The 15572-nt window shown below is 41.2% G+C and overlaps 1 protein-coding gene across 8 annotated transcripts in view; it reads left to right on the top strand.

Annotated features, from left to right (window-relative positions):
* RGS7 (regulator of G protein signaling 7) overlaps positions 1–15572 on the top strand; it is a 584592-nt gene that overhangs the window by 357724 nt on the left and 211296 nt on the right. For 2 of the 8 annotated variants that reach the window (XM_059940741.1, XM_059940740.1), the window contains one exon: positions 3354–3417. The exons of the other annotated variants lie outside the window; for them this stretch is intronic. In XM_059940741.1, coding sequence (XP_059796724.1) covers positions 3354–3417 — 64 coding nt within the window. The remainder of the gene's footprint in view (positions 1–3353; positions 3418–15572) is intronic. 8 annotated transcript variants of the gene reach the window in all.

The raw sequence follows: 15572 nt of genomic DNA, 5'->3' as shown, positions 1-15572 counted from the left end.
ACATCTTCCCCCTGGGTGTGCTGGCAGCTATCACTTGGTAGGTGTTGAGGCTGGATATGGGAGTCCTTGAGCCAGGGCCAGGTGTGAGCCAGGCTTCTTCCATGCTGAGTGGCCAACATTACCCTATTGGCATTAGGGTTCAAACTCAAGTTGCTGAAGTAGAAGCCTTGAGATTTGAGTGCAAGCTGGCTCCTTTCTGTCTAAGTATGCTCTGTCCACTCTGGCACCTTTGCCCCCAGTTGGAGCAGTGCTGGAGCAGACACTCAGCATGAGTCTAGGTACAGGTTTTGGTGATGATCCCAGCCCCAGTTAGCATCCCGCACCACTTCTGATGCACTGCCTCCATAAGCACGAGTAACGACATCCCCGCCCCATTCAGATGCCCTTCTGGGCTGGGCTTGCTCTGTCCCTCACAGATGAGAACCCCTTTGGCCATGGAAGCAATAGGGTGCTATTGTGGAGCTATGAGTGGACCCAGTGTGTTCCCTGTCAAAGGTGTAGGTGTGACTTGGGCTGGCCCAACTGAGCCCTCCCCATGCCCTGATCACAACCTTAGACTGTCAGCTTCCATCTTTGGTACTATGTGGAGAGGATTTTCTAAAGAGGAGCATGTTTCAAATATTACTTTGGCTGTTGTGTGGAAACTGGCTTTAGGAGGAGGAATGGAAACTAGGAGACCCAATAAAAGTCCCATGGCATAGTCCAGGAGAAAGATGATGGTTGCTTAGACTAGGGTAGTGACAGTGGAGATGAGAAAGAGTCAGGTTTTGAAATTCTTTTGCTGACAGAGCCAAAAGGATATGCTGATGATGGGGGCTGAGGAAAAGAAAGATCAAGGAGACTCTAGGTTTGGATTTGCACAGCTGGATGGGAGGTGGAGCCATCTCCTGAGGGGTGTGTGTGTGTGTGTGTGTATATATATTTTTTTAGAAAAATTACATCAATTGTGGTAAAAACAGACCAGCTTAAATTGATTCCAATGCTCTGGGGGAGAAAATAAACTCAAATCTTTCAGTCAGTATCAGATGCACCTGTTGTCTCAACAGATCATGGCTGATGGAAAAGAAAAAAAGAAACCACCTTTAAGCCTCCCAGTCAATCCAGTTTTGTCATTGCCTGGATGGAGTAGGAGGGGAACTACACCTGGCTATTCCTTTAAATAAATTGCCAAGCATTAGTGAGAAAGTGGCAGTCTAAGAAGAGTAATCTTTATGCTCAGTGTAATAGCTTAATCAAAGGCTCTTGGACAAACATGGAAGCTGTATGTTGTGATGTGCATCATTCAAGAAAGCCATCAGAAGAAGGCTGTAGAACCATCATCAGTAAAATGGAGGTGTCTGATATTTGTGCCTCTTCATTTCACAGATTGCCACAACCAACTATATTTAAGAAGGTGAACACCAACAAAGAGAAATGAAATAAGTTTAGGCTAATACAGTATTTTTGGCAGCTGCTGTTTACATCATAATTGATGCACACAGGCAACCATATCTGTATAATATATTTGTCTATCAATACTGTAAAATCAAAGAATTTAGAGACAAGCTGTCAGTAAGAGTATGTTATCCCCGTTAGGGGGAATTATTCTATTTAGCAGTAAATAGATCAGTATGCTGGGAAAACTGATGGGAAATAAGACCCTCAGATGCAAGGTAATTGAATAATCATGGAGTTTATTCTCGTTCAGATATTGTAACATTCATCTTAAAGGCTTAAAGTATTAAATTTCTTAATTTTCACATGCCACTACACTTGGAATATTCTGGTCAAATGGCAACAACAGGCTCTATAGCAGATGGGCAGAAGCTCATTTACAAAATATTTGACTTGACACCCAAATCATTTTAAACCACAATTCCAAGCCCCATGTCAGCCTTTTTAAAAAAATTTTTTTATTAAAAAGGTAGATTTGGGGAGGGGTTATGTTTAGAATGAATGAACATAATTACATGCATTTTTTAATTTCATAAAAAAGCACTTAAAGTGAGTATTCATGTCTGTGCCTGAAGCTAAAAAAATTGGGTGCTGTCTATTTTACTGGATTGTTACTCTTTTTTTCTTAGTAATTTTGTCAGTGAAAAAATCGTTGGATTTGTGCCACCTGGTAGAACATCTTCCTCTAATTTCTGCTTTTTTTTTTCCACTTCAAAAACCTCACCCTACAACCCTACTTAGCCAACTCCAAAACTCTTCTTATCCCCTTCACTTCTACCTCTTCAGTCTTACCCTCCATTATCCTGAGGATAATGTTGCAGCCCAACAGAGCAACTGATTTCTCCTACCTACCGACATTGGTCAAACCTGTGCCTAGAACGTCCTTTCTCCCTCTCTCCATGCATCTAATTCTTAGTTTCTTTAAAATATAGATCAAGTCTTGTATCCTTCAAAGCTTGTTATGAATTTGTCCTCACTACCCAGATGGTAAGCCCCTCAAAGATAAAATTGTTGAATATTGTTTTTGACTCCTTCATGTCTGGTTTGTGTCTCTTTACTTGTTCTCTCCCTTTTTACCTATCCAAAGGTATCTATACCCTCAACAGAACTAACCATGCCTCCGTACATTCTCACTGGTCTCCACCTTCTTTGCTTTCATCTTACTTGACTCTTAAGCAGCATCTCTTGGCTGGAACACTTCCTTTAGTTGGCTTTTGCGGTGCTATGCTCTTCGGGCTCTCCTCCATCTCATCCTCAGTCTCTATTCCTGGCTCAAAAATCTAATACAGGGCTTCCCTGGTGGCGCAGTGGTTGGGAGTCCGCCTGCCAATGCAGGGGACACGGGTTCGAGCCCTGGTCTGGGAAGATCCCACATGCCGCAGAGCAGCTGGGCCCGTGAGCCACAATTACTGAGCCTGCACGTCTGGAGCCTGTGCTCCGCGGCAAGAGAGGCCGCGATAGTGAGGGGCCCGCACACTGCAATGAAGAGTGGCCCCCACTTGCCACAACTGGAGAAAGCCCTCGCACAGAAACGAAGACCCAACACAGCCATAAATAAATAAATAAATAAAATTTAAAAAAGAATAAGGCTTAAAAAAAAAGAAAATCTAATACAGAAGTGAATCCAATGGCATGGTCTGTGTACCATGCTAGCTTTTTCTATTCTCTAACTACACATCATCTGTAGCTGTATAACAAGTATAATATTAAAACATTAAAGGTTTGGATATGCACACACTATAATTGTACTTATTTCTACAAACTGAGTATGAGTTCCAAACTCTCTCCTAGAAGACAACTTAATGTAGACACTTTCAATTCAATAAGGTGATTTCTTGGTCAAAGGGAAGGTTGTTAACATGTCCCTGTCATTTAGTAGTGCCTCTCATTCACAGGATCTTTTTTTATTTTCTTCACAGTGCTTTGTATCTGAAATAATTTCATTTATGCCATACTACAATTGTCTGTCTCCTTCACTACAATGTAAGTATAGCCAGCCCATGACCTTGCCTATCTGGTTCATTGTTAGGAAGGTGGCCACTGCCCATCCAGAGCTTAACATTCAGGTGGTGGAAGCAGATACTAACCAAATAATTGCTCGTTTAATTATATTTACCAATTTTTATGACTACAAAGAAGTTTAAAAATATATTAAAGAGACAACTTGACAGTATCTATCCAGTACTGCTACATTTAGAATATATGCCTACATCACCATATGCCATTTATACTATGTACTGGATAAAGAGCATAAAGAATTTAGACTGTATTTCACCTGAGGAATTTATCATCCCATTGTGATTCAGTTTTCATGCTAGCATGCCCTCACTTCTAGAAAGATAGTATGCTATTGATTAGAGTATTGATTTTGTTAATTATCTAGTAGACATTTGGGCATTTGGGTTCTGTATTTTAGTAGCTCCATCAGATAACTGAATTCATTGAAAATGATCCCTGTGATAGTTATGTTCTTATTATGAAGTGTAGTAGCCTCCATTCAAAAAAAATCTTTTTTATTATAATTTCCCTTTTTTATACATGCTTCATCTCTGTGGTTCTCCAGGCACAGATAAAGGAAAAAGACAATACTCCCTCGCAGAAGTTTGGTTTTAGTGATTTTCAGCAGTGCAGAATATGAAAAGTTCCCTGCCACAGCCTCAAGAGCCCTGGGCACTCTAAGTGGTTAAGAGCATGAACCTGGTATTGGACTGAGGGTTTGAACCTCAGCTTACTAGCTGTGTAACCTTGGGAAAATATCTGTTTTACTTTTATTAGCTGTGAACCTGGATAAGGATAGCATCTAAAGGATTGTTGTGAGGATTAAAATGCCTAATACATAGAAGGGCTTTGAATCAGTCATAGGCACTTCGTAAGTGTTCAATAAAGCATAGATAGCACTACTGCCTATTAACCACTGGCCTGTCTTTTTCAAATATTGTGTATTTTAACTTTCCTTGAAAGCCCATATCCTCAACTATTTGTGTGCATTTGCGAGTACATCACTTGCCTTCAAGTACTTTGCATTTCATGTGTTGAAATATTTTTTCTCTGAAGCCAAGAGAAGGCATTCACTCTTCCGGAGAATACTTTAGACTTCCTCACAATAGAGCCTGAAACCAGTTGCCCCCTGAGGCTGATTCCTGGGTACTCAATAGAATGAAAGCTATTGCAGCCCTTCAAAGTTTCTAAAATCATCAGTAGCTCTCAATAGGAATTTATCAAAAAGTAACATGGGTAGAAATTAACATTTTAATTTGCAATCAGTGGTTGCTTTGACCTACTCTATTCTTGATATAGGGATGAGAGCATCACACTTGCTTTTTTAATATGGGCACAATAGAAAGCTGGCCTAAATTACCCCCCTAATTAACACATAATCTTTTCAAATTAGTGAGCTGCAAGGGTTTTTTTTTAAATTTCAATTTTATTTCATATTGGAGTATAGTTGATTTACAATTTTGTATTACTTGCAGTTATACAGCAAAGTGATTCAGTTATACATATACATATATCCATTCTTTTTCATATTCTTCTCTCATATAGATATTACAGAATATTGAGTTCCCTGTGATATACAGTAGGGCCTTGTTGAATATCTATTTTATATATAGTAGTGTGTATAGGTTAATCCCAAAGTCCTAATATATCCCTGCATCACTGTTTGAGATTCCACATATAAGTGATGTACACTTCTCATGATTGCTGGTTTTGATACCATATTTGTGTGTGGATGATTTCCTACTTTTACTGTATGTTTGCCTTTACTGGTGAGCTTTCCCATCCATGATTTTCATGTTTCTAGTTGTGTCCTTTTCTTTTCCACCTAGAGAAGTTCCTTTAGGATTTGTTGTAAGCTGGTTTGGTGGCGATGAATTCCCTTAGCTTTTGCTTTTCTGTAAAGCTTTCGATTTCGCTGTAGAATTTGAATGGGAGCCTCGCTAGGCATTCTTCATTTGTAGGATTTTTCCCTTTAATCACTTTATTTTTTTTTTAATTTTAAAAAAAATTTTATTGGAATATAGTTGATTTATAATGTTGTGTTAGTTTCAGCTGTAGAGTAAAGCGAATCATACATATACAAATATCCACTCGGTTTTTTCCCATAGAGGCAATTACAGAGTATTGAGTAGAGTTCCCTATGCTATAAAATAGGCCCTTATTATTTTTCTATTTTATATATAGTTGTGTGTATATATCAATCCCAACCTCCCAATTTATCCCTCCTCCGCTTTGCCCCCTGTAACCATAAGTTTGTTTGCTACATCTGTGACTCTATTTCTGTTTTGTAAATAAGTTTACTTATACCGTTTTTTAGATTCCACATATAAGTGATGTCATATTTGTCTTTTGCTGTCTGACTTACTTCACTTAATGTGACAATCTCTAGGTCCATCCATGTTGCTGCAAATGGCATTATTTTGTTCTTTTTTGTGGCTAATATTCCATTGCGTATATGTACCACATCTTCTTTATCCATTCCTCTGTTGATAGACATTTAGGTTGCTTCCATGTTGAGGCTGTTGTAAATACTGCTTCAATGAACAATGGGGTGCACGTATCTTTTTGAAGTATGGTTTTCTCCAGGTATATGACAAGGATTGGGAATGCTGGATCATATTGTAACTCTATTCTTAGTTTTTTTTTAAAGAACCTCCATACTGTTCTCCATAGTGGCTGTACTAATTTACATTCCCACCAACAGTGTGGGAGGGTTCTGTTTTCTCCACACCCTCACCAGGATTTATTGTTTCTAGATTTTTTGATGATGGCTATTCTGACTGGTGTGAGGTGATACCTCATTGTAGTTTTGATTTACATTTCTCTAATAAATAGTGATGTTGATCATCTTTTCATGTGCCTGTTGGCCATCTGTATGTCTTCTTTGGAGAAATGTCTATTTAGATCTTCTGCCCATTTTTTGATTGGGTTGTTAGTTTTTCGATAGTGAGCTGCATGAGCTATTTGTATATTTTGGAGATTAATCCCTTGTTGGTTGTTTCATTTGCAAATATTTTCTCCTATTCTGAGTGTTGTCTTTTTGTATTATTTATTGTTTCCTTTGCTGTGCAATAGCTTTTAAGTTTAATTGGATCCATTTGTTTATTTTTGTTTTTATTTTCATTACTCTGGGAGGTGGATCAAATAAGATATTGCTGTGATTTATGTAAAAGAATGTTTGGCCTATGTTTTCCTCTAAGAGTTTTATAGTGTGCAGTCTTACATTTAGGTCTTTAATCCATTATGAATTTATTTTTGTGTATGGTGTTAGAGAGTGATCTAATTCAATTTTTTTTTACATGTAACTGTCCAGTTTTCCGAGCACCACTTACTGAACAGACTGTATTTTCTCCATTGTATATTCTTTCCTCCTTTGTCATAGATTAGGTGACCACAGATGTGTGGGATTACCTCTGGACTTTCTATCCTGTCCCATTGATCTATATTTCTGTTTTTGTGCCAGTACCATAGTGTTTTGATGACTGTAGTTTTGTAGTATAGTCTGAAGTCTGGGAGCCTTATTCCTCCAGCTCTGTTTTTCTTTCTCAAGATCGCTTTGACAATTCAGGGTCCTTGGTGTTTCCATACAAATTGTAAAATATTTTGTTCTAATTATGTGAAAAATGGCATTGGTAATTTAATAGGGATTGCATTGAATTTGTAGATTGCTTTGGGTAGTATTGTCAATTTGAAAATACTGACTCTTCCAACCCAAGAACATGTGATATCTCTCCATCTGTTTGTGTCATCTTTGATTTGTTTCATCAGTATCTTATAGTTTTCTTGCTTCAGGTCTTTTGCCTCCTTGGGTGGGTTTATTACTAGGTATTTTATTCTTTTTGATGTGATGATAAATGGGATTGTTTCCTTAATTTTTCTTTCTGATGTTCCATTGTTAGTGAATAGGAACTCAAGAGATTTCTGGGTGTTAATTTTGTATTCTGCAACTTTACCAAATTCATTGATGAGCTCTAGTAGTTTCTGGTAGCATTTTCTATGTATAGTATCATGTCATCTGCAAACAGTGACAGTTTTATTTCTTCTTTACCAGTTTGGATTCCGTTTATTTCTTTTTCTTCTCTGATTGCCGTGGCTAGGACTTCCAAAACTATGTTCAATAAAAGTGGTGAGAGTGGACATCCGTGTCTTGTTCCTGATCTTAGAGGAAATGCTTTCAGTTTTTCACCTTTGAGAATGATGTTAGCTGTGGGTGTGTCATATATGGCCTTTATTATATTGAAGTATGTTCCCTCTATGCCCACTTTCTGGAGAGTTTTTATCATAAATTGCTGTTGAATTTTGTCAAAAGCTTTTTCTGCATCTATTGAGATAATCATATGGTTTTCATTCTTCAGTTTGTTGATGTGGTGTATCACACTGATTGATTTGTGGATATTGAAAAATCCTTGCAGCCCTGGGATAAATCCCACTTGATCATGGTGTATGATCCTTTTAATGTGTTGTTGGATTCAGTTTGCTAGTATTTTGTTGAGGATTTTTGTGTCTAGTTCATCAGTGATGTTGACCTATAATTTTCTTTTTTTGTGATATCTTTGTCTGGTTTTGGTATCAGGGTGATGGTGGCCTCATAGAACACTTTTGGGAGTGTTCCTCCCTCTGCAATTGTTTCGGAGAGTTTGAGAAGGATAGGCGCTAGCTGTTCTAAATGTTTGATAGAAGTCGCCTGTCCAGCCATCTAGTCCTGGACTTCTGTTTATTGGAAGATTTTTCATCACAGTTTCAATTTCAGTACTCATGATTGGTCTGTTCATATTTTCTATGTCTTCCTGGTTCAGTCTTGGAAGGTTGTACCTCTCTAAAAATTTGTCCATTTCTTCTAGGTTGTCCATTTTATTGGCATATAGTTGCTTGTAGTAGTCTCTTATGATCCCCTGAATTTCTATGTTTTGAATTGTAACTTCTTTTTCATTTCTAATTTTATTGATTTGAGTCCTCTCCCTTTTTTTCTTGATGAGTCTGGCTAAGGGTTTATGAATTTTGTTTATCTTCTCAAAGAACAAACTTTTAGTTTTATTGATCGTTGCTATTGTTTTCTTCATTTCTATTTCATTTACTTCTGCTCTGATCCTTATGATTTCTTTCATTTTACTAACTTTTTTACTAACTTTATTCTTTCATTGTTTTAGGTGTAAGGTTAGATTGTTTATTTGAGATTTTTCTTGTTTCTTGAGGTGAGATCAAATTGCTATAAACTTCCCTCTTAGAACTGCTATTGCTGCATCTCATAGATTTTGGGTCATCATGTTTTCATTGTCATTTGTTTCTATGTATTTTTTATTTCCCCTTTGATTTCTTTAGTGATCTCTTGGTTATTTAGCAGCTCACTGTTTAGCCTCCATATGTCTGTGGTTTTTACAGTCTTTTTCCTGTAATTGATTTCTAATTTCATAGCATTGTGGTTGGAAAAGATGCTTGATACAATTTCAATTTTCTCAAATTTTCCGAGGCTTGATTTGTGACCCCAGATGTGATCTATCCTGGAGAATGTTCCGTGTGCACTTGAGAAGAAAGTGTATTCTGCTGCTTTTGGATGGAATGTCCTATAAATATCAATGAAGTCTATATGGTCTAATGTGTCATTTAAGGCTTGTGTTTCCTTATTAATTTTGTCTGGATGATCTGTCCATTGGTGTAAGTAGGGTATTAAAGTCCCCCACTATTATTGTGTTACTGTTGATTTCCCCTTTTATGGCTGATATCATTTGCCTTATATATTGAGGTGCTCCTGTGTTGGGTGCATATATATTTATATATGTTATATCTTCTTCTTGGATTGATCCCTTGATCATTATGTAGTGTCCTTCCATGTCTCTTGTGACAGTCTTTATTTTAAAGTCTATTTTGTCTGATATGAGTATTACTACTCCCTCTTTCTTTTGACTTTCATTTGCATATAATATCTTTTTCCATCCCCTCACTTTCAGTCTGTATGTGTCCCTAGGTCTGAGGTAGGTCTCTTGTAGGCAGCATATATATGGGTCTTATTTTTGTATCCATTCAGACAGTCTTAGTCTTTTAGTTGAAGCATTTAATTCATTCATGTTTAATGTAATTACCATATGTGTGTTCCTATTGCCATTTTCTTAATTATTTTGGGTTTGTTTTTGTAGGTCTTTTTTCTTCACTTCCTCTTTTGTTCTCTTCTCTTGTGGTTTGATGACCATCTTTAGTGTTGTGTTTAGGAAGCTTTTTCTTTTTTGTGTACATCTATTGTAGTTTTTTGGTTTGCATTTCCCATGAAGTTTTGATATAGCAGTGTGTGTGTGTGTGTGTGTGTGTGTGTCTGTGTGTGTGTGTGTGTGTATAAATAATGCTTTTTTAAGTTGCTGGTCTCTTAATTTCAAATGCAATTCCCATTTCCTGCATTTGTACTCTCCTCATGGTTGCTGGTTTTGATATCATATTTGTGTATGGGTGAGTTCCTGATTGTACTGTCTGCCTTTACCACCAAGCTTTTCCATTTGTGATTTTCTTGTTTCTCATGGTGACCTCCTTTTTTCCCCTGCCTAGAGAAGTTCCTTTAGTATTTGTTGTAAAGCTGGTTTGTTGGTGCTGAATTCTCCTAGCTTTTGTTTGTCTGTAAAGCTTTTGATTTCTCCATTGAATCTGATGAGAGCCTTGCCGGGTAGAGTATTCTTGGTTATAATTTTTTCCTTTCATCACTTTAAATATATCATGCCACTCCCTTCTGGCCTGCAGAGTTTCTGGTGAAAAAATCAGCTGATAACCTTATGGGGATTCCTTTGTATGTTATTTGTTGCTTTTTCCTTGTTGCTTTTAATTTTTTTTGTATTTAATTTTTTTTAGTTTGATTAATATGTATCTCAGTGTTTTCCTCCTTGGGTTTATCCTGTATAAGATTCTTCACTTCTCGGACTTGGGTATTTCCTTTCCCATGTTAGGGAAGTTTTCAATTATGATTTCTTCAAATATTTTCTCAGACCCTTTCTCTTCCTCTTCTTTTTCTGGGACCCCTATAATTCAAATGTTGGTGCATTTAATGTTGTCCCAGAGGTCTTTAAGATTGTCCTCATTTCTTTAATTCTTTTTTCTTTATTCTTTTCCACGGCAGTGATTTCCACCATTCTGTCTTCCAGCTCACTTATCCGTTCTCCTGCCTCAGTTATTCTATTGATTCCTTCTAGTGTATTTTTCATTTTAGTTATTTTACTGTTCATCTGTTTGTTTGTTCTTTAGTTCTTCTAGGTCTTTGTTAAACATTTCTTGTATCTTCTTGATCCACGCCTCCATTCTTTTTCTGAGATCTTGGATCATCTTTACTATGATTGCTCTGAATTCTTTTTCAGGTAGATTGCCTATCTCCTCTTCACTTAGTTGTTCTTGTAGGCTTTTATCTTTCTCCTTTGTCTGCAACATATTTCTTTGTCATCTCATTTGTCTACCTTACTGTGTTTGTGTTTTCCTTTCCATAGTCTGCAGGATCATAGATTCTATTGCTTCTTGTGTCTGCCCCTTTTGTTTTGTGCATGAGAGACCTTGTGTGCTCCCTCCAAGAGTGGAGCCTCTGTTTCCCCCAGCCTTGTGGAGCTCCTGCACTTAAGCCCCACTTGCCTTCAAGGCTAAGTGCTCTGGGGCTCTTCCTCTCAACTCCAGACCCTCAGAATTTCTTGGAGGGCTTTTGTTTATGTGAGAACATCCCTTTGTAGCCTGCGTGGTTTTAATTTTTTTTTTTTTTTTTTCGGTGCAAGGACTGTTTTTAGTATGAATGACTGCCACCTCTTTCTTCAGTGTATGCTGGCTGTTTTCCCCTTGATAGTGGGTTTGACTGGTGTTGTGGTGACCAGAGCCTGCCCTGGATATTGAGTGGGGCCTCCCCTTTGATCTGTGCTTGTCACTGCCCTGTCAGGGGTGGGATCTGCTCCATAGTTGTTACAGTAGAGGCCCCAGATCTGTTTCTTAGCTGTGTTTCAGATCTGAGTTGTGAGGGAGGCAGGATTGGAGCACTCCTACTGGGAGAAACCGCTGTTCCTCCCCTCTAGCTGTTCACCTGTGAATGTGCTCTGTTGTGTCCCCTTTCGCCCATTGTGCTGGATCACAAAGTACACTGTTGGTTGCACTGCTCTCAGTCCCACCTTAATAGTGGGTGTGCTGGCAGTTAGCCCTGGTGTCCCTCAGGCATTGTTTTCACCGGACCACTGGTGCAGATCCACTGAGTTCAGGTCCCAGGACTGCAGTAATCGTGTACTTGGACTTGCTGAGAGTTTTGGAGGCAGCTCAGTCTCTGACCTGGCCCAACCCCCACATGTATGTGCCCAGAAAGCCCACAGCTGCTAAAGCCAGACCCGTCTCAGCTGCAGAAGCACTTATTGTCCATTTGGATGTTCTGCAGACGCTGAACTTAGGAAGTCGTCAGCGGAGGTGTAACTCCACTGTTCATGAAGCCATGAGGAGAGATTTCAGCTCTTCTTCCTTAGTCGCATGGCCCCTGGGGCTCAGCTGTAGTTTCAGCCCCACCTCTACGTGTGTTCCTCTCACATGCAGAGCCCCACTTCTGCATGTCTGCGCCTGAGGCTGCTGGAGCACACGAGCCCATCAGGTGGGTGGGAGCCAAGGTGGCGATCAGGGAAAGCAGGTGGCCCAGGCTGGAGGGTGCTGAGGAAACGATTGATCAGGGCAAGCATGCTACCCAGACAGGGAGGGGGTGGAGGAGGCGATTGCCATGGGTGCATGACCCAGCTCTGGCAGAAGCCCTCCCTAGTGCACATGGAGGCAGGGAATGGTAAGTGAGGAGAGATGGTGCAATGGCAGCCCTGCCATTGGCTTGTCACTCAGAATGGCACTTTGCTTCTATGGCGGTCTGGGATTCCTCCACAAGCATTCCTGGTTGTGGACCTCCTCACTCCTGTCCCCTCAGGCTGTCTCCTCTCAGCCAACAGTAGTCCCCTCCCTGGGTCTGCTCTCCAAGCTCCACGTTCCAGCACCCAGTCCCTGTGTGCACTGTGTCTCAGGATGGTGCATACAGGGCCGTGGCGCAAACCATCTTTGGAGTTCTCACTCTGTCCTGCCTGCCACAGACTGGTTGCAGCACTCTCCTCTGAGCCCCTGAATCTCCCCTTCTGTCCCACCTGATGTCCCTGTGGTGAGGGGTTTCCCCAGATGCAGGAACCTCTTCTCACCTTCAGCTCGCCCCCTAGGGGCACGGGTCCCATCTTGCGTCCTCTCCTCTTTCTTTTCCCTTTCTTTGTTTCATCCTACCCAGTTATGTGGGGATCTTTTTGTCATTTTCGGTGTCCAATGTCCTCTGCTAGTTCAGCAGGTGCTCTGTGAGAATTGTTCCATTTTTAAGTGTATTTTGATGTGTTTGTAGAGAGGGATGAACTCCACGTCCTCCTACTCCTCTGCCATCTTGCGAGACCCCTTTCATCACTTTAAGTATATCATGCCACTCCCTTCTGGCCTGCAGAGTTTGTGCTGAAAAATCAGCTGACATCCTTATAGAAATTCACTTGTATGTTATTTGTTGCTTTTCCTTTGTTGCTTTTAATATTTTCTCTTTTTTCCTTTAATTTTTGTCAGTTTGATTAATATGTGTCTCGGCGTATTCCTCCTTGTGTTTGTCCTATATAGCACTCTCTGTGCTTCCTGGACTTGAGTGAGTGTTTCCTTTCCCATTAGGGAAGTTTTTGACTATAATCTCTTCAAATATTTTCTCAGTCCCTTTCTCTCTCTCTTCTCCTTCTGGGACCCATATAATGAGAATTTTGATGCATTTGATGTTCTCCCAGAAGTCTCTGAGACCATCCTTATTTCCTTCATGCTTTTTTCTTTATCTGTTTCACAGCAGTGATTTACACCACTCTGTCTTCCTGCTCACTTATCCATTCTTCTGCCTCATTTATTCTGCTATTGATTTCTTCTCTTGCAGTTATTGTTTTGTTCATCTCTATTCTTTAGTTCTTCTAGCTCCTTGTTAAACTTTTCTTGTGTCTTCTCGATCTGTGCCTCCATCCTTTTCCCAAGATCTTGGATCATCTTTACTATCATTATTCTGAATTCTTTTTCAGGAAGATTGCCTATCTCCACTTCACTTAGTTGTTCTTCTGGGTTTTTATCTTGTTCTTTCATCTTGAACATATTTCTTCACCATCTCATTTTGTCTTGTTTGTGGTCTACTTTCTGCAGGCTGCTGGGTCATAGTTCCTCTTGATTCTGGTGTCTTGCCCCTGGTGGGTGAGGTTGGTACAGGGACTTATGTAGGCTTCCTTGTGGGAGAGACTGGTGCCTGCCCACTTGTGGATGGAGCTAGGTCTTTTCCCTCTGGTGGGCAGGGCTGTGTCAAGGGGTGTGTTTAGTGGTGGCTGTGAGCTCAGTACAACTTTAGGCAGCCTGTTTGCACATGGGTGGAGCTGTGTTTCCACCTTGCCTGTTGTTTGGTCTGAGGCGTCCCAGCACTAGAGCCTGCAGACTGTTGGGTCAGGCCACATCTTGGTGCCAAAAGGGCAACCTCCAGGAGAGCTCACACTGGTCAATATTTCCTGGAGCCTCTGCCACCAGTGCCCTTGCCCCCACAGTGAGCCACCGCTGAGCCCCATCTCCCTAGGAGACCCTCCAAACCCACCAGTAGGTCTAGCACAGGCTCCTATGGAGTCACTGCTTTGTGTTTGGTTCCAGTGCATGTGAAACCTTGTTTGTGCCCTCCCAAGAGTGAAGTCTCTGTTTCTCCCAGTCCTCTGGAGCTCCTGCACTCTAGGCCAGCTGGTCTTCATAGCCAAATGCTCTGTTGGCTTCTCTTCTTGATGCCAGACCCTCAGGCTGGGGAGCCTAACATGGAGCTCAGAACTCTCACTTCTGTGGGAGAACATCTGTGACATAATTACTTTTAAGGTTGCATGTATAGGATTTCATTATATCGCAAAAACGCCCCTCCTACCGTCTTGTTGTGGCTTCTTCTTTGTCTTTGGATGTAGAATATCTATTCTGGTAGGTTCCAGTCTTCTTCACTGATGATCGTTCTGCAGATAGTTGTGATTTTGGTGTTTTCATGACAGGAGGAGAGCTCAAGTCCTTCTACTCTGCCATCTTGTCTGGAATTGAGGGGATGTTTTTAGTTTGGATGCTTCCAGCCTCTTTTCTTAGTGTGTGTTGCCTGTTATCCCCTTGATATGGAGTGTGCAGGTGCGGCAGCCTGTGTGCACTCCCGGGACAGGGAGGGCAGCAATCAGTGCCCACTCACGCATCTCACAGTGGCATTGGTGGCTCGCATATCCCCGGGATAGCGGAGGCAGTGATTGGCACCTGCTCCTGGGTCTCGTACTGGCAGCAGCAGCCTGCACAGTCCCGGGATGGCAGGGGCAGTGCTTGGCACTTGCTCATGGTCTGTTAATGGTGGCAGTGGCCCATGTCCACCTCTGGAGCCCAGTATGGTGGCAACGGCTCACGCCCACCCCCAGAGCTCATGTAGGTGGTGTCCTATTGCCTGAGAGCATGCACAGGTAAAGAAGCTTTAATGGTGGCTCCACCCCTCTCCTCGTGCACCCCGCCCCCACCAATGATGGCACCTTGCCCGTCTGGCAGGCCCAGGCTTCTTCCAAGTATGCCCTCAGTTGCAACACTCCAGCCTCTTCAGGCTGTCTCCACACAGCCAACCCTGGTCCTTTCCCTTGGTCTGACCTCCAAAGCCAGCACCCAGCTGCTGCCCACACCGGCGGATAAATGTCTCAGGCTGGGGAGCGCATGGCGGCAGTACTGTCTGTGCACATCACCCTCCACTTGCCTACTGCAAACCAGGGGCTGCACTCTCCTCCGAGGCTCCAATGCTCCCCCTCTGTCCAGGCTGATCGTCCTGCTGGTGCAGGAATATTTCCTCATTCACAGCTCCCTCCCTGGGGCACAAGTCCCAGGGAGGGACTTGTCCTACCTGGCTATGTGGAGGTTTTCTTGCCCTTTCGGAAATCTGAGGTCTTCTGCCAGCATTTAATAGATGTTCTTTATGAATTGTTCTACTTGTAGATGTATTTTTGATGTATTTGTGGGAGGAGGTGGGCTCCACGTCCTACTCCTCCGCCATTTTGATTGCTCCCTGCCTTCTTTGAGAATAATAAATACACATCTCTCTCCACAATTTCTTTTGTTCTCTGTGTACATGTGTTAGTTTCTTG

Source organism: Balaenoptera ricei, chromosome 1 (genome assembly GCF_028023285.1).
Source record: "Balaenoptera ricei isolate mBalRic1 chromosome 1, mBalRic1.hap2, whole genome shotgun sequence".
In the NCBI taxonomy this organism is placed as follows: Eukaryota; Metazoa; Chordata; class Mammalia; order Artiodactyla; family Balaenopteridae; genus Balaenoptera; species Balaenoptera ricei.
Note: the sequence above shows the minus strand (reverse complement) of the source record. Positions and strands in the feature narration are given on the sequence as shown.